The following is a 19,546-nucleotide window of genomic DNA, read 5'->3' on the forward strand; positions in this document are numbered from 1 at the left end:
CAACAACAACAACAACGAAAATCAAACAACACCCCCCTCCCCCCCGATAAAAAAAGGAAACAAAAAAAAGGAGAAACTAAACAAATGAAAACAAAAACAAAAATACACAGCAGCTTCAATGAAAGATTGTATTCAGTAAAGGACGTTTAGGGAATGAAACTTTTTTTTAGAGTCAACAGCATGACAACTTTAATAATAACTGGTGAAAAGCCAAAATTGTCTGGAGAAAATTGAGTGCACTGATTAAAAAAAAAAGATTAACTATTACCTTTCAACAAAGACGTTGTTTACCCTTTGGTCCTTTTGTCATCTTATTGTAATTACTGCTTTATTGTTGTTTTTATTATATTGACTGTAAATGTCTATAGTTGTGTATTTTATTCCTTCAGGCAATATAGTAATTATTTTGAAGCGGCATATTGTTGTCTTGGACTTATCAATTATTGCTAGAAATGATTGCTCCTGATTGCAAAAAAAATTTGATAGCCATTTTCTTTTGTGCAAAAATGCCACTTTCGTTGATAATGAACCATAATAAAAAGGCAAAACATCTATTATATTCTCTTTTACATCGATTTTAATGATTTGATGGGATAATAGATAAAATGTGAAATTGAATGTAAGCTTCAATTTAATATATGAAAACAGATAAAATGGACGTTACAGGTTTCCCCTTTATCAACAAAACAAGATGAATGAAACACTACAGATGCCACTTCCACATTATCTCATTCATCTGTAGTGTTTCATTCATCCTGTTTTGTTGATAAAGGGGAAATCCGAGACGTCAATTTTATCTGTTTTTGAATATTAAATTGAATCTTACATTCAATTTCACATTGTTATTTATATCTTCGAGCTTCGAGCAGCAACATTTACATTTCCCAGTATTCTTGATTGGATAATATCATCTTGTTTTATATTTTTTTTCCAAAGTATAACAACGCATTGGTTAGTAATTCTTGTGATTTTAATGAAGTAATTTTTGTTGTTGTTAATAGGTTCTATTTCATTCCACCATCTTATTTCCTTCAGGATGAATTAGAGAAGTCAAGATTTGAGTTGGAAGACATGGACTTGACAGTAGCACAACTGAAGGCTGTGAGTAGGATCTTTACAAAATTGTCAACTCCTATGTGATAATAATTCTAAACAATAAAAAATGTGAGAAAGGCTGTATTAGATTGTATGAAGTCGAACCTGTACTTAAAAATCACTAAAGATAATAGGATTGAACTTCTGTTATATTTACCTGTGGCGAGGTTAACAACATAAAGAAAATATGCAAGGTTGTCAGAGAACACAAGATAATAATAATAATAATAATAATACACATTTATATAGCGCTCATTCTCGTGTAAAACACAAGCTCTGGGCACTTTACAATATAAATATCAATTTTAAAAAAATAATAACAACAATAATAATTCATAGCCAAATCAAGGATTCAATAGAGTCAAGAAAAACAAATACAGTAAAAATGTGTCTTGAGATTCTTTTTAAAAGTAGGCAAAGACTTGCACTCCCTCAGACCACGTGGCAGTTCATTCCAAATCTTGGGGCCGAAACAAGCAAACGATCTATCACCAAATTTTGTTCTTGATCTTTTTTCCGAAATTTTCGTTTGGTCATTACATGATCTTAAAGTGTAATTTTCAAATTTACACATGACCACGTGATCTGTGAGATATGCCGGTCCTATACCAGCCAAACACTTATAAACAAGACACGCTGCTTTGTAATATGTGCGCTTTTCAATGGGCAACCAATGGAGAGATGCCAACAAAGGGGTTGCCTGATCAAATTTTTTTTTGCCAAAAACTAATCTTGCTGCACTGTTTTGCAGCAGTTGTAATTGTTTAATAGAAGCCTGAGGCAAGTTGACAAGCAGCGAGTTACAATAATCTAGTTTCGAAAAAATGAGGGAAACAACCAATGTTTTACATGTTCCAATTGCATTATACTGACGGATCGAACTGATTTTCTTCAATTGAAAGTATAAAGATTTACAGAGAGCAGAAATGTGAGCTGACATTCTCATTTCTGAATCAAAATAGACACCCAAATTTTTCACAGTCTTTGAAACTTTGATCTTTTCACCCCCAATCAACACCTCAAGACCATCATTCACCTTCAACTGCCCTCTATTTCCCACAATCATCACTTCTGTTTGTAAGATGTAAGTAAACACTGGAGGCTAATAGGAAGAGAATGATTGTTAACGCAAAATAAAATGTATGTAAGCGTGTATAGAATTAACTGTGATCATTCTTACTCCTGTATTCTTAGGAACAAAATCGTTTAATCAAAGAGTTGAGTGACTCCAGAGCCCGTCTATCAACAAGGGAAGCAGATAACATCCGATTGGAGGGATTAGTAGACAGAGTCAGCGAGGAGAAGAAGAGATTGGTACAGAGGGTCAACAAATGTACTGCTAATGGTAAGGAGGGATTCACAATCAATAGCTGGTACAGTTAGACAGTGTATGTGATCTAATGCCCTAATGCGGTATTGTGTTGGGCTGAACCCGATTCTGACATTTGAATTTAAGGGGAACACAGTCAGAATTACAAAATTCGAGATCTAAGTAGTTTGAGAAATTACATTCATTTTTTAAATAAGGAATATGAATTCTTTTTAAATGTCAAAATTATTAAAGAGTGAGTTTTTAATATCTGATTTAACCTGTTATAAGTTGGGATGGAGAAGGTGGGTATCATGTTATCATAAGTTGTTGGGAGTAGTAAAAAATGTCATAATGAGCCCTTTGTTTTTGTTTTTTAACGTGAAATGATTTATAATTATTGCTTGCTACCCTTTGAATAAGACTATTAAACATGTCTGCCAGATTTTTATTTAAAGAAAGGACCCAATAACATGATATTTCCAGGTGGGTGAAGGGCCAGAAAAAAGTCAGACTTTTCGTAAATATGAATAAATTTTCCTCTGTCAAAGTCAATGATGTTCATTGTGAAAGTAACGACTATGCTCAATTTTCTAAAAACAATCAAAGAAACTCAGTAATCATTATGACTCTCAATAGTAGCAAGAAACTCATCTAGATCTAAAGCAGAAAGTCTTCAGTGAAGAGACCCTTTTTGAGCAAGACTTTTGGTCCATAACGTCTTACACTCTAAGGGGGCTGGACCAGACCAAGGTTATGACTCTCTGTGCTGTTGCCCTTCTGCTTTTTCCATCTTTTTTTTTTTTGGGGGGGGGGGGGGGGGGGGCTCACTCCTTGAACTCCCATATCAGGATTTACATATTGGATTCTACAGATTTTGTAATTTATATTTGGTGAAGTTTAGTGTCAGTTGATGAATATATAACTCAACACCTGTTGCTTCCACAGAGAAAGAATTGGTTTTAGAAATAGAGAGGTTAAAGAAGAAGAATGGTCCAGTGAAAAAAGGCAAGATCCCCACAAAGCTGGATATGTTTATCAAGACAATAGAGGAAGACAGGGATTACTACAGAGGTCAGGCTGAAGATTTACAGGTAAGGAAACGGTTTATGGCTTATTTTTGATGAGAAATGAAAGCTATAGAGAAGTGTTAGATGAATACAGAGAATAAAAATATCTCAGTGTCCGTAACTGACATTCGCAGATAAACGATAGTTAATAACTTTGAAAGACACTTTTTCTGTTGAGTTGTCGGATGGCTCAGTGCTGGTACACTCGCTCACTGATTTCCCCCCCCCTTCCTCTCTCTCTCTCTCTCTATCCCTCTCTCTCTCTCTCTCCTCTCTCTCTCTCTCTCTCAATCTATCTATCTATCTATCTATCTATCTATCTATCTATCTATCTATCTATCTATCTATCTATCTATCTATCTATCTATCTATCTATCTCTCTCTCTCTCTCAGACAAGTGGTGGGTTTCGTATCAGTTGGGTTCCGGATTTTCCTCCCTGACACCGCTATATTTTTATTCTCTGTTTTTTTCCGGCAATTCTATATTCCCTTTATTTCTCATCATTGTTGATATAAGGACCACACTCCATTCTATTTCTGACCTGTTTTTGTAACAATAAATTGTGCAATTTGTATTAAACAATGTAATTAGACATACCCAAGACTAAAATCCCTAGTGAAGAAGGAAGGGATTGCACTCCCAACATGGTGAGAACTCTTGATTGTAAAAGCAATGGTGATGTAGGGAGAGCTATATAAGAAGGGTATCCGAGATGGATATCCACTGTGAGAGATTTATTCTCCTCAGGAAGCTTAAAAAGACCAAATAATAGTCGAGGCAGACTGATTTTATGATTAAATTTTTTTTCCTTGTATTTTTTCTTTTTTCTTCGGAACTGATTGTTACACATCTTTAAGGACTGATTCAACATGTCAGTAACTTTTAAAAATCAACTTGCAATTTAAAAAAGTCCTGAGGAAGTTATGATGATCACACAGAGTCAACTTTTATTCCACCAATATACTCAGAAGATTTAAAGACGCTGTATTTTTTAGTCTTTAAGAATATGAATACACCCAATCATTTCAACTTAAACAAAACAAAAAAAACCCAATACAAATCAATCATCCTCTCTTGTTCAAAATTGAAAATAAAAAAGGCCAAAACTTGCACGTCTAGAGAACAGCAGTGCATACAATTTATGTCTTCAATGAGCAAAAAATGGGGGTCCTGATACCTCAGTTGGTAGAACACTCACTTCACAAGCAATGGGGCCGAGATCTATCCTGGTTGCAGTTGAGATATTTTTCTGACCCCCTGTCCACCCAGCAGTGATTGGGTAGCTGGGTCTGTTAGATCTGGCAGAGGTACTTTGAGATAAACTAGCGCCCTCCTATCCAAAGGTTAGCAAGCAATTGCTATTGTCTATTTCACTCTATAGAAACCGGGAAAAACTCCGGCTCCATGGGCCTGGTGGGTCTGAAGGACTACAATTACTTATGAGCAAATGGAAACCTGTCATTTCAAAATTATATTGATTGTTTAGCCACTTATGATATAAATAGAGTTAAACTTTTGGACATTTTGAATTTATTAATTATTCCAGGCTTTGTTGAAGGGAGACATGCCTAAAGGTCTTGGAAGAACCACCCTAAGGACTAGATCAGCCTCATCCTCCAGAGCACAGAGTCCTACTAGGACCAAGGAAGCTCCTGTCAAATCAAACAAAAAGGTAGTAAAAATTGTCCCTTTTGTGTATTTGATTTTCAATTTGGGTCAAATGTGATTTTGAGGAGGAATTAAAGAACAAATTGAAAAAATATAAATAAATGAGGTTTGTCTCTGAACTTTCTCCACCTCAAATGTGACCCTCCATCTCAAAACGGTATATGTTGGGATGCATTGGGCGCCAAGAAGTGAATTTAGCATTAAAATGATAAGAAATACCAATTTTCAGTTATTGGCAATGCATGAAATTGTAGTTATTCTCCACCATAACGAATAGAAATTAACCCCAAGTTTCATGTTATCGGCTACCATTTCAATTTCCATCATCTAGTTCATACCGACATAATACCACTTTGAGAGGGAGGGTGATGATGATTGATTATAGTTATTTCAATTATAATAATAGTGTGTATGACTATAAGTTATTCACAAGGAATATACTAGAATGATATGATGGCATTGACAATGATTAAGATGCTGCTATTGTTGCTGATGTTAATGATCATGGTGATAATGATGAGGGTTATAGCAGTGATGATGATGATAATGATGATGATGATGATGATGATGATGATGATGATGATGTGATGGTTTGATGATGATGATGATGGTGATGTTGATGATGATGATGATGATGATGATGATGATGATGATGATGGTGATGATGATGATGATGATGATGATAATGATGATAATTTGTCACAATCTTTCAGGAGGTAGCTCAATACGAGGCCATTATTAGAGTACTGGAGGAGGAGAAGGATTATTACAAGAAAGAATATGAAACCCTTAAAGTGGCTCGTAGATCTGCTGGTCCCATCAAGGTTATGCCTAATAAGGTAGGGTTATACACTTTTTGGAAATTGTTATGATTTATTAATTATTTTTTTTACTCAAATTTGGTATTGTTCATCATTAAGGTCTTTATTAAAAATTGCATCAAGATAATTTCCATTATTGCTCATTTATCATTCATGCTACATGTTGTAAGAGTAAAAATGATAAATTATATTAAAATATTGTATAAAATTCAATCAAAGAGATTTAGTATACTTTCCATCTCTTCAAAGGACACTTATTTGTTAGACTATTTGACACAAAAGTAAAAATATTGGTATTATTGCAGAATTTCAGTCAAGGTCTTTTTTTTTCTTCTTTATTCACCGGCTGATTAGGTACAGTCCACTGCTTGTTTTTCTGCCACCATTTACGTGATTTGCGCAGGAATTGAAAGGTTGATCGTGCGAACAAAATAAATATCTTTTTGTGGCATTAATTCCAGTTGTCTGGTTGTTTGGTTATCAGACTGTTTTAATGTGGCAGATAATTAGCAGTAGACTGTTGTTGTTTATTCTCTTATATCAGATGGAAATTAGTTTTTGATAGACTGATGTCCTGTTTAAAGATATCAAGCAATTGTTACAGTTGACAATATTCCATGGGTCATATGGTTCCTAAGAGTTACTCTTCAAATGTATTATATTAAATATATCCTTTTGTATATAATGTCTACTTTTTTTTAAATAGAAAAATCAATGAATTTAATAGGTACTAATTGCAGGAAGTATAGTATAGTGACTCGTATGTATAAAATTTGTTTTTCACAGAGTATGGCTGATGAATTAGAATTTTCGAAATTGTTACGGGAGAGAGATGAGCTGAAATCTTTGCTGGACAAATTTGAGAGGCATATGGCAGAGGTAATGTTGTATTACTGGATTTTATTAGACAGTGGCAATTTAATGCACACCAAAATCGCCCTCATTGACACATCGAACTATGGATGTCATGTATAGAAAGTTTCTACAATAAATACAAATAATGACTCTAGAAACATATTTATATGCTTTAAAGAGTTTTGTTAATTAAGGCATAGACAGATTTTAATTTTACCGTTTAGTAAATAACTAAATCAATGTTCTCCAAGAAAGATACTAGATCTTATACGTTTTCTCTCACAGATTCAGGCCAATGTTAAAGTTTTGACATGTGAAAGAGACAAGCTCAACACCATGTATGAAGAGGTAAATGATAATTTTACTTACTCTTTAACTATTTCTTTTAGTTATTCTGCAAAAAATGTCATAGTGATTTTTTTTCTGTGCTTCCCTATCTATTTCTTGAAGACATAAACAAAGCATTTTTGTTTGTTTAATTTAAAGATGTAGGATAGTAATTGTGATCTGCTATGAGTAGTGTAAATTGACTCCTTCCGAGTCAGGGGCCCTTGACTTCTCTTAGGCTGAAAAAGGTCACCCATTCTGTCTCTTCTATATATTTTATGTCCCCTGACATGTAGTTTTTAATAAAATAAATGCATGGGACCTGTCTTGGCTCTTTTGCTGAGAGGATGTCAAATAGATGTGTCTTGTTTTAAGAAATTATATGTTTTTTTTTTTGTAAATCATCTCTTTGTGGTATGCTATCATTTGATTGGGAAGATTCCAGTTGTAATTATTTGAGTGAATACATTTTGGTGGAGTATTTCTTGTCTTTTGTCTAGATGGAACTTTCGAATGCCCTCACGGATCTACTTCTGTTCCTTGCTTGAACTTGTTCTTTTTCTAGGGTGACTGTTTGCTACCTCTATAATCTTTATCCTGTCCCGTCATCGTCATTTTTATTAGCATTGATATGACTAAATGTTGCAAATGACATGTAAGAACCAAGAAATTGACTCATTAATAAACCAAATTCTATCCCTTAAAAAATTATTATTCAAGACTAAAGACGAATTGATGAAAGTAAGGAGAGAGCTCATCTCATCTCCCAAGACTTCCAAGACATCCCTAGCAGCCCAGGCCATCCTCAGAAGGATAGAAAATGAAAGAGATGATGCTGTGGCTGATCTCAGGAGGATGACTACTGAAAGAGATAGTCTTAGGGAAAGGTTAAAGGTGAGACATTTGTGCACTTCTGCCATGTATTTTTTGTTATCTCCTCTCTTTTCTTTAAATTAAAAAAAAAAAAAAAATTAATCATCTAATTTCCTCAAAGAAATGGGATGGCTTAATTAGTTAAGTGTATTAACAATCAGTGGATACAAGTTGTAATCGTAAATTTATTTTATGAATATTAGTTGTCTATTCTTGACCCTTACCACTATTTTCCCCCTCAGATTGCCACAGAAACATCCCTGTCAGACAGAGCCAAACTAGAACAGCAAGTGGAAGACTTGGAATGTACGCTACACACTGTGAGTGTGGCTTAGAAAGACGTTGCATCGCTTTCCTTGTGACATTATCCGACTTTTCATTCATTGTTTTTATTTTCCTATTGCTTATTTCCCATTATTAATATGCAGAAATGACTTAGAATGCGAATAGAATTATTTTTACATAATCTGTTTATAATTAAGATTTCCAATTTTGTTGTACAAGTTAGGGTAAAATAGGCTTTGGAACATCACCCATTTGTTAGAGTTACTTTGGCTTTTTTAAAAACTGTTGTGTTACATGATAATGTCATTTATCCTTTTTGAGTTACCATTCTTTACAAAACAAAGGGTATGATTTTTTGTTTAGAATTTTTTTTTTTTCATTTTTTAAAATGCCCTCACAGCACTAAATCATTAAAAATATTATATTGTCATTGGTTATTTGTGAAAATAAAATCTTGTTATTTATCCTCTAGGTGGAACAGGAGCGTAATGAGTTGATGGTTCGAATCAACACCCTTAAGGATGAGATCAAAGTGATGGAGGAACAAATCAAAGACCAGGCCTTGCAGATCAATCATGTAGAGGAGGATGCCAGCAAGAACAGATCGTCTGCTTCACAAATGAAGTAAGATTTTATAACTGTAGATTACCCGAGGCATTTTTCAATCAGGCACACTTGGTTTATCAAGTAATAAAATTTCAGAGTTAGTGTAGAAAATATATTTTGTGAAAAATGTTACTCACACTGCACCAAATTCTTCAAAATGAAAAATATTAAATCTCTCATTGTCACATGAATGGTCACTCAAACAAGTTTGTTCTAATCCACTCATGTCGACCTAAAGGGTTAAAAGAAATGTGATAGATGACTGAGATGAATTGGTTTAAAGTAGTTTCCTGATATTTCTTAATTTCTTAATTTATTTTTAAAGAATCCTCACACCCCTTTTCCTCATTTATTTATTATATTTCGCACTGTGGAATTTAGTAAATAAAACGATTCCTTTTTCTTTCTCTTTACTTGCACTTTTGCAAATTTTTATCTTTCAGAGCATGACAAGTTTTTGTTTCTGCTGTCAACTCTAATCTTGATAATATTAAAAAAAAACTCCTGTTCAAATAGTATTGTACATGTAGTAACTCAATGTTAAAATGAAAGAAAGTAGAGGGATATGACTATCATAAACATTTATGTAGTAATGCCCTCTTCCACCACAAAGCCATCGATTTCCTGTTTTAACCTTGCAATGACTGTGTGTCCCATCAGAATGTTGGTTGATGAAACAGAAAAGACACTTGAAGATGCCTCAAGACGTTTGGCCAGACGTGAGGACGAGCTGCAGAGTCAAGGGGAGAGAGTTGTCGCCCTGGAGGAACGTCTGCTGGATACACAAAGAGTCAATCAGGTAGGAACTTGCAACAATTATTATTGACCTTATTGTTGTGGGGGGGGGGGGGGGGGAATGAATAAAGACATTTGTTAGACTCAAAATATCCTGTTCATACTTCAATGTAATATCTCACAAAATCAGTGCTTTGAGATGTGTTACGGAATAAAAATAAAAAGAGCTTTTTTATATAACGCAATATCCACTTAATGTGCTCAAAGCCTGACCAACAGCATTATTTAACATGTAGAACGAGACATGACGCCTGATAGGTGAGAATACATTTTTTTTCGACAGAGACAATGCTGTTAACAGCCAGGTACTCATTTTACACCTGAGTACGGTAAGAGAATGTGAGTAAAGAGCCTTTTCCAAGAGCTCAACTATGCGCTGAGCCACCACATAGCCGCACAATAAGATATAACTGTATGATCTTTTTGGTATATCCAGCATTGGTCATATTCATTACAACCATTTTTAAACTTCATTTATATATGAATTACCATTGCATACTCTAACAGGTGCAAAAAGAAGAGATTGACGTGTTGAGGAATAACCTGTCTGCCATGGACAGGGAAAAGGACTCTTTGCAGACAGCTGTAGATGACAAAACAGAAAAGAACTCCCATATGAATGCTCAGCTCAATGACAGGGTTAGTTATGGAATGTTGATGAGTGTTGTGTCAAAAGTAGACCAGACTTTTTCCATTTATTATTATTATTATATTATTATTATTATTATTATTATTATTATATTATTATTATTATTATTATTATTATTATTATTATTATTATTATTATTATTGTTGTTGTTGTTGTTGTTGTTGTTGAATGTTGATCTTGCTAATTTTTATTTTTTTAATTAATTATTTTTGGGTAATGAAAGCTTTAAAAAAAGATTTTGTGGAATAGATGTCGAAAGGATCACTTTGATAAATAATTTTTATAATGAAGATTATCATTGTAAAAAGAGATAACATAGATTACCAAGTAACTCTTTTATTTTATATAATTTAAAGGTATAAACTCAAGTTATCTTTTTGATTTGTTTTTGATCAGTTTCATTTTAAGCGCCAGCAATTTAAGTTTTTAGATAAAACAAAAGAAACAAATGATAGAACTAATTAAGTTTTGTTTTGCAACAATTTTGTAATTATCTTTCAGGAACGATTTGTTGGAGAGCTGAAACTGAGGATTGGTGAAATTGAAGCTCAACTTGAGTAAGTTAGTTGTCTTAATCATTACCTTATTCATGTCTATCATTTTGTTATTATTCTTGGATCATTGAGTTTAAAATTGGTAGTCAACTGTGAAACATTAGACATGAGAATCAAACAACTCACAACATTTCATCTCATTTATAGGGTATAATGTCGTTCTTTGTGACAATGCATAATATATGCACATAATGTATTCGTTAATTAAAAAAAGAAAGGAATGATTACTCCGTTGGTGAAAGAGTAGATTATAATTGACAAAAGGACTAGTCATAAACAATATCAACACATTTGAGGTAGTTGTCATTTTGTACCATATGACACCACTAAAAACTGTGAAATGAAATTGTTTTGGTTTGTTTTATATACAAGGACCTTGATCATACATTCTGATTTGGTGAAGGAGAATAGGATCATTTCTGATTTGCCTTTTAGGTAATAATTGTGATTGATAAGGATGAAATGAGATATTTCATTATAGATAATCCCACTATATGACGCATATTATTTGATAACTTGCATTTTTCATTTTTCTTTGTGAACTTTAGACATGCCAATGAAAGCCTGAACTTGAAAGACAGAGAGTTGAAGAGTATGAGGAGACAGCTAGACTCTGTTTCAGAGGATTTGACAGAGACATCCCGAGGCAAGGATGTAGCAGGACGGGAGAACAGACGACTTCACGATGACCTGGCCGTCATGACCAAAGAAAACCATGTATGTTTGTCACTCAATTTTTTTTTTCTGCATAATTTTAAAGCTTTTTAGAGAATTATTTTTATTCTATCGTGTCCTTTAGTGTCCAATTATTGTTTTTGTTATTATTTTTGTTTTCTTCAACTAGTATGTCATAAATGTGAAATATTGGTCAATCAATTTAGAAATTTCATATTATTTTTTAAAAACAGATTCCAATTAAAAATCAAAACAATTCATTAAAAAAACAAACAATTGAGAAATCAACAAACATGATATCTTGTTTTTTTTGGTAATATGTCCTCCAAAATTGAATGACCTTTATAACCGGTTTAAAACTGTTACCAAATATTTTAAATTTATTTATTTAACATTTGCTTCTATCTCTTTCAGAAAAAAAAAGTCATTGATAAAGATTTATATCAATTATATTATGTGATGATAGCCTATATATGATAATGATAGAGTTTATTGTTGACACTGGAAGGTAAATGAAATAAAAAGGAAAGAAAGGCTTCAGATCAGATTTGTTTTTGTCGTCTAGTCTGTATATATAATATATATATTCTATATTTATTTTAATTATATTTATATTATATATTATTATAATATTATTTCTATTATTCTGCCTATGTTTCAATGTCCATGCATTGGTTTTCAACCCCCCCCCCCAAGAAATTAAACCAAGATTTAGAAGATGCCATGGAGGAGAAGGAAAGCCTCAAGACTCAAGTACAACAATACATATTGGAGGTCCGTCGTATTGAGGATGTCCTCAACTCCAAGGTGATTTGATATTATTTTGATGTCGATTTTCTGTTCTTCATCTTGTTCACTATCATCATCATCAATTACCTTTTCACGGGCAAATTTTCAAATTTGCATCACTCTACATTTATGAATTAAAAAAAAAATAAAAAAAGAAAGTCAAACATATTGCTGAACACTTATAAGTTAACATAAATTAAAATGTTTATATGGAGTTGTGATGAAAACCTATTTAAATATTTGTCACGAAAAGACAGAGAGATATCATTTTTTTGACAGGACTATGGACTCCCTTTTCATTAGGAAGGCTGTTTGGGTGTGAGCCTGTATATTTTTCTGTGAGAGATGTCATTTATTTCTCTCTAAATTGTGTTAGAAGTTATCCATGTGTCTCCCTTTCTGTGGGAATCCCTTGTCGGCATCTTCGTGTGGCATTGGGCTGGGCACAAAGTAGATTATTACTGCTGGGATCCACTTTATGAGTTATTTCTTTATTTCTCAATTTTCTTGGGTATTTTGACCCAAAAATGCTGCATGAGCTGAACTTAAAAATCTATTCAAACTCCTTTTGTGTGATCTGTCGTCTCCTTTTTTTTCTGAAATAACCCAAAATTATTGAAAAGCATTTTTCACTTCGAAAATAAACTAAACAAAACATATTCTGAAAGTGTTTATAAACCATGTTTTTTTTTCTTTTTTCATTCTCCCAGGAGCTAGAGCGCAGTGACCTCCTAGAGCAGTACAAGAAGCTTTCAATGGAAGCTGAACAGTATCAGACTGCCAGTCACCAACTGGAGAGTGAAGGTTCGAACCTCAAGTTAGAGATCATGACCAAGGACTCAGAACTGAGAAGGCTCAGGGACAAGGTGGACTCACTAGAGAGAGAGATTCAGGAGGTAGGGCTCACACACGATGCTACATTTTATCCTTTGTCTTTGTATTTTAAATTCGCTTTTCCATTTTGCATGTTTGAAATTTGTCACTTGCGATAATAAAATAAATTTATCTGCATCTACAATTTCTTTTGGACAATATTGATCCAAATAAAGAATCCCTCTCCCCTCCCCCGCCATCCCCCTTTTTTCCCCACTTATAATCTAAATTTAGTATATTTACAAAGTGATGAATATGATACTTTTTTACTCAAAAGGTTTGAAATGGAACCACAATACATTTGTGTTTAATCAAACAGTACTTTAATTTTTTAAAGAATTAAACTTTTTGGTTGTTCAATTTTGATAACATGAATTTTACATTTGTAACAAAATTTTTCCCTTTTTTTATCCCGTGGTATTTCCACCAGCATGTCCAGTCCCACCAGGCATATGAAATCCAAGTGTCCAACCTGACGAGATCTGTGGCAAATCTGGAGGAGAACCTGCGCGTGACAGAGGAAGATAAACAGATCTTACTGGGTGATGTGGCTGCTGCAAGGGAACTCTGCTCCAGGCTGGAGACCACCAAAGAAAACATCAACAGGCAGTTGTCAGCCGCTGAGTTGGACAAGGAACAGGTAGGGATGGGTGGTTGTAAATCATCTTTTTATTATTAACATTATCATTATCATCACATCATCATCATCATCATCATCATCATCATCATCATCATCATCATCATCATCATCATCATCATCCAGAAGAGTTCCAAGGTGTAGAGTATTTATACAGACATTTTCTATGTCATGAATCCACAGCTCGCAAACACCATTGCTGACCTCAGACAGGAATCTGATCTTTTGAGGTCTCAGGTAGACTCAGAGCGCATATCCATGAAAAATCTGGAGAGTGTACTTCAGGAGAACAGGGAGAAAGAATTCCAGTCACAACTATCATACCAAGAAAAGAGCACAGAGATCCAGATGCTGAAAGACAGATTGTCATTGAATGAAAGCAAATTGTGAGTCTTTATTTCTATACGACATTTTATGCCATATGTCATATAATTTAGAAAACAATACAAAATGCCAGCTACCTCAAATGTGTTTGTAGTTTTTTTATGACTCCTCCTTTTGTCCATTAGAGTTTACTCTCTCACCAATGGAGTAATAAAATTAAATCAGAAAAAGAAAAATATTAACTAATATAATCTGTGTATGTATAATGTATTATCAAGAAGAACGCCATAAATATCCTTTTATAGAGCAATGAAATTGACATCACTCAGCTCTTTGTTATTGTTTATAGATAGCCATTTTGGTGATTAGTTCTCACTATATTATATCAATTAGACTATAAACTTTCAAAGTTACACGTAGTTTTTTATGTGTTGGTACGTTATATCCGACTGGCATAACATTAATATAAAAAAAAAGTGCTGTGCCTATAAACTCAACATTCATTTTTTGTTATAGTATTCAAAACATATACTCAAAAATTCACCTAACCAATAATCATATAATTACAATTTTTATTACAAGTTCATTGTCACTGCAAGAAAATGATATAAACTCATTAGATATCACTGACATTACCGACCTTAAACTCATAATATCACTGACATTACCGACCTTTCAGGCAAAGCCAGAGTCGAGAAGTGGCTTCCTTACGCACACGTAATGTTGAGTTGGAGGGAGACGTAGAGAGAATAAGACGGCAATTGACAAGTGAAAGATTTGAAAGGTGAGTTATTCTCATTAATCAGTCTGAATCTACTCCAAAGATTTATAGCAAGGTCGTTAACATTGTTGGTATTGTATCTTTGAGAATATAATGATTGGATACCCCAAAAATTTAACGTCACTTCAAAGGCTGTATTTCAATATCATGCAGTGGAAATTATTTAACACAACATGGGTCATTATCCATTTATACTGTTCAATGCTGCTAGGGGGCAGCTTGGTTCAGCGGTATGGTCTTTGCTTCATACCGTAACGGTACAGAGTTTGATCATCTGATGCTGTGCTCTGTGGCCTTGAGCAAGTCACCTCGTCTTAGTTCAATTTGCAGAACTGCACTGTGACTGACGCCTGGGTATTTCAGTCTTCCCTTAGAACAGACCCTAGATAAAAATTTTCCCTATGGGATGAATAAAGGGAATTTTATTTTTGTAATTAAAAAAAATGATTATTTGTTTTCTACTTTAACTCTCTCGAGTTCACCATGATTTTTCATTCATATGATCTCAGAGTTAAAGAAGATAAGAGTCAACTGAGTAGAGTATTTATATATCAATTTTTATTGGATTTTTTTGCTTGTACCTAAAGAGAAGGGAGAAATTTTAAATGCTTTTAATTTCTAAAAATAATTTTATTTGACTTTGAAAGATAGACAAGTGTGGAACACACTATTCATTGGAAAAGTTATCTGGATCAATTTGAATTTCATATTGTGCCATCATCATAATCCTTCTGTCTTGGTTTCATAGGGAAAGAGTGGTACAAGAACTTCGTCGTAATGGCATCCAGCCACCAGTAATGATATCAGATTATGCCGGCACACGGAGCTATAGCCCTCATAGGTCACGAAGTCCTGGAAGGTCAGCTAGTCCTGGAGTCAGACCAAGGTCGAGGTCAAGGTCGCCTGGTGTTAGGTGCGTATTATTTTTTTTGATTTACAATTGATCTCTTTTTGATTTACAATTGATCTTTTTCTTTTCTTTTTCTTTTGTGTTGTGTTAGATGAATAATTATTGTTGCTTGTTGCCATGTGGAAAGGATGCTTATCTTAGACATCATGTTTTGCTCCAGATCTTTTAAAAAAACTTTAGGACTAACAGATTGGCTAAAAATTAAATTCAGTTTTGAAATTTTACTTACATTCATATTTCTTATAACTGGAATATTTATTTGCGATTTAATGGTGTAAATTTTTTAATATCTCAAACAAATTATCGTAAATCTTTTGTTTTTCATTTTTCCAGGTTCCGATCCAGTCCAGACACCTCATATATTGGCACAGGTCGACGTAGTTACCTTCTTGATGATGATGTGACCACCTCACCTAAAACCACATCCCTGTCTATCAACCAAGATCTTCTCTAATCATTTTACATCTAGATATTTATACAATTAGAATATGATAAAGTCAGTATTTTTTACTCATCTTGTTTGCATTAAATTTACTCATTTTGTTTGCATTAAATATGCCATCTTAAGTTCTAAAATTACAATCTTATATCACTCATTTTCTTTGAAACATTTTGCCTGAAACTCAAAGGAAGATCCGATTAAAACCATAATTCTTAGGGATTTTAGTTATCAGTGTTACTTTGCTATGAGTATAATTGAATAGGAATACCGTTACCAGTGTATTTGTTTTGCAGATAAATTGAATAAATGATAAACGATGAGAACCAGAATTAGTTACGAAATTAATGAGAGAGATGCATCAAGGTATAGTTTGAGAACTACTATGTTGATTTTATAATATCTTCAGACATAATGTATAAACCATTCCGTCCTTTGCCAGTAAAATGGCACTTGTAGATAATATAATTTTATCATGCATTAAATATTATAATAGTATTGTTATTTCATTTTCTTGATGTCATTTTAAATGTTTGTTTTTTTTAGCACTCAATTATTTATTTCTTTTCGGTACAATTATTGTTATATACTTAGTATAAATATATATTAGTGTGATATAAGTATATAAGTATCTTATAATGTTACCTCCTACCTCAGTCACAAGGCGATGTATCGAAGGCCATTCGAACCGTCTTTGAACTGAACAAACACTTTTTTGCTATGCATTTGTATAAAGAAAAGCAACTCGTGCTATTTTTTTTATTGTCTTAGCTTTCTCTTCACATTACACAGTTGTCTCTCTTTGTCCATTCTTTATCTGTTTTGGAACCGTGTGACTGTTTTTCTTGGTGATTTTTTTTTCCATTTCAAAGATATTTTTATTCAGATAATCTGATTCAGATTTTTACTATCCACTTTCCAGTCTGTATAATTGCGGAATGTTTGAGTCAAATTACATTTAAGAAATCAAGCATCAGTAATTTCATGCATTCCAATTTAAAAAAGGAAAACTCTTTGGTATAACAAAATTCTGAGAAAATTGTCTTTGCCATGATGGAAGCTGATTATTTCCACTCCTTTTTTTCTTCTTTTATTTAATATTCACTATTTCAACTGTAAACATTCTCCATCTGTGATATATTTGTTCTGCTTTGTAAGTAATAATTGTTCCAGTGAGTCGGTTTGTTTATCTTCCAAAAGATACGATTCCAAGTGTCAAGCCCTAGCCATATGGTGGTAGAGCTTTAAAGTTTTACAGTGTTTCCCTATGTGGTTGTATTTATTAAAAAAAAATTTTTTTTAACTGTCTCTTTTGTCTTCTCACATGCATACTTGCATGCTTAAGCTCAAATCATGATTCATAATTTATGGCAGTCCTTGAGCAAGATTCATTGATCAATCAAATATTTACAATATACGAAGTTTGTAAATTTGTCTTGCTCATAACATCAACATCAAAAGAGCTGAGATCTTTCACTTTCATGTTTTACAGGGAATAATGGTTGTTGATTAAATTGTTGAAGATGAAATGTGGTTGCATTCCAATGCATTGTGTTTAATGTCCACTCGTGCAGCTTACAAATTTTCATTACAAATCAACCCGTCCTTGAGTCCAAAATGACCAATACTGCTGTTAATGTTTTTATGGTGGCATATAGTCATAATATTTATATTTGTATAAAAACAATTTATATTTTTTATGAATGTTAAACCCTTTTCATGTTCAAATTTTGGTATTTTTTTTACGACTATTATCTGATTACGTGTCTTTTATTAAGCCAAAAGAGAAGATGGGAATACATAAATTAACTGGCATATGATAGAAAAAAGGGGTGAAACGTCTGTTTAAAGGATGTAGGTTTACATTCACAAAAACACGTTTAAGTGCTGACTATAAACCAATAATTATGAATGGTTGTGACTTTTGGTTCAACATTTTCTTGTCATTGTATCAGTGTTGTCGATGAGGATCATTAATCATTGAAACTTAAACCTCAGTTCATTTCATATATGCTAAAAGTACCAAGCAATTCATGTCTTTAATCAAAAATTATCAATGAATTTTGTTTTCAATTTCTAACAAATAAATGAAAAATGTAAAGCAGATTTTTTTTATTCAATGGTACGAACCCTTCAAAAATGCTTATTGAAACCTTTAAAAGTTTTTCTATTCTCTTAATTTATTTTCTGTTGTTGTCGATGTTTATAAAGTAATTACTGATTTGATGTTTTCAGTGCCTTAATCTGTTTTACGTATAACCTTTTATTAAGAACAAAGACGAAACAGATATCGTTTTGCACATTATTCCCTGTGTTGTTCATTTCTCAATCTGACGAATAACAACTTTTGAGCATGTTAATTTGATTTGCTTCAACTGTATCGCTGTGAGTCTTACAACTTTAGTTTTTTCCTAATTAAAACAAAAATTCTTTGTACTTATTGTGCCTAGCACTTTCCATGTTTCTCTTAATACCTCGTGGCTAATGGAACATTGGAATTTGTTATTTCATTTCTTATTGTGTCTTTAAAAAATTCTCTGTTGTTCTTTCTCTATAGCTGTTGTTTTTATTATTATTATTATTATTATTATTATTATTATTATTATTATTATTATTATTATTATTATTATTATTATTATTATTTTATTATTATTATTATTATTATTATTATTATTATTATTATTATTATTATTATTATTATTATTGTTATTATTATTATTATTATTTATTATTATTATTATTATTATTTGTTATGATTATTATTATTATTATTATTTTTTATTATTATTATTATTATTATTATTATTATTATATTATTATTATTATTATTATTATTATTATTAGTATTATTATTATTATTACCATGATTATTTCTATAATCAGACCAACCACTACAATGAAATCCATCCATCCATTTTCTTGACTCTTAACTAAAAAAGAAAATAAACAACTCAAAGACAAGCATGCTAGCCGTCCATTATAATAAATACAATGATTATTCCAATGTTCTTCGCATCTCTTCTCTCTCTCTCCCTCTCTTTCTCTCTCTCTCTCTCTCTCTCTCTCTCTCTCTCTCTCTCTCTCTCTCTCTCTCTCTCTCTCTCTCCCCATCTTTCTCTGTTCGTCAGTCCATTGAACTAACCTATTACTAATTAGAAATAAATTAATAGTTTGATAAATTCTGCGTCTTTGTGTTTACTCTATATGTAA

General features: G+C 32.6%; 1 protein-coding gene across 6 annotated transcripts in view; it reads left to right on the plus strand.

The window, feature by feature from the left end:
• Window positions 1-17,535, plus strand: part of LOC144970936 (centrosomal protein of 135 kDa-like) — a 58,392-nt gene extending 40,857 nt beyond the window's left edge. For all 6 annotated transcript variants that reach the window (XM_078911129.1, XM_078911130.1, XM_078911134.1 and 3 more), the window contains 21 exons: window positions 1,036-1,101; window positions 2,290-2,440; window positions 3,353-3,498; window positions 5,022-5,147; window positions 5,857-5,982; window positions 6,751-6,843; window positions 7,105-7,167; window positions 7,867-8,040; window positions 8,262-8,339; window positions 8,777-8,928; window positions 9,571-9,709; window positions 10,213-10,344; window positions 10,856-10,911; window positions 11,457-11,625; window positions 12,280-12,390; window positions 13,083-13,268; window positions 13,676-13,885; window positions 14,066-14,268; window positions 14,886-14,990; window positions 15,736-15,900; window positions 16,231-17,535. In XM_078911129.1, coding sequence (XP_078767255.1) covers window positions 1,036-1,101; window positions 2,290-2,440; window positions 3,353-3,498; window positions 5,022-5,147; window positions 5,857-5,982; window positions 6,751-6,843; window positions 7,105-7,167; window positions 7,867-8,040; window positions 8,262-8,339; window positions 8,777-8,928; window positions 9,571-9,709; window positions 10,213-10,344; window positions 10,856-10,911; window positions 11,457-11,625; window positions 12,280-12,390; window positions 13,083-13,268; window positions 13,676-13,885; window positions 14,066-14,268; window positions 14,886-14,990; window positions 15,736-15,900; window positions 16,231-16,351 — 2,772 coding nt within the window. In that variant the 3' untranslated portion in view covers window positions 16,352-17,535. The remainder of the gene's footprint in view (window positions 1-1,035; window positions 1,102-2,289; window positions 2,441-3,352; window positions 3,499-5,021; window positions 5,148-5,856; window positions 5,983-6,750; window positions 6,844-7,104; window positions 7,168-7,866; window positions 8,041-8,261; window positions 8,340-8,776; window positions 8,929-9,570; window positions 9,710-10,212; window positions 10,345-10,855; window positions 10,912-11,456; window positions 11,626-12,279; window positions 12,391-13,082; window positions 13,269-13,675; window positions 13,886-14,065; window positions 14,269-14,885; window positions 14,991-15,735; window positions 15,901-16,230) is intronic.
• The last annotated feature ends 2,011 nt before the right edge of the window (window positions 17,536-19,546 follow it).

The sequence above is a fragment of the Berghia stephanieae genome, chromosome 4 (assembly GCF_034508935.2).
Source record: "Berghia stephanieae isolate SIO BIC M18660-M18661 chromosome 4, UCSD_Bste_1.3, whole genome shotgun sequence".
Taxonomy (NCBI): Eukaryota; Metazoa; Mollusca; class Gastropoda; order Nudibranchia; family Aeolidiidae; genus Berghia; species Berghia stephanieae.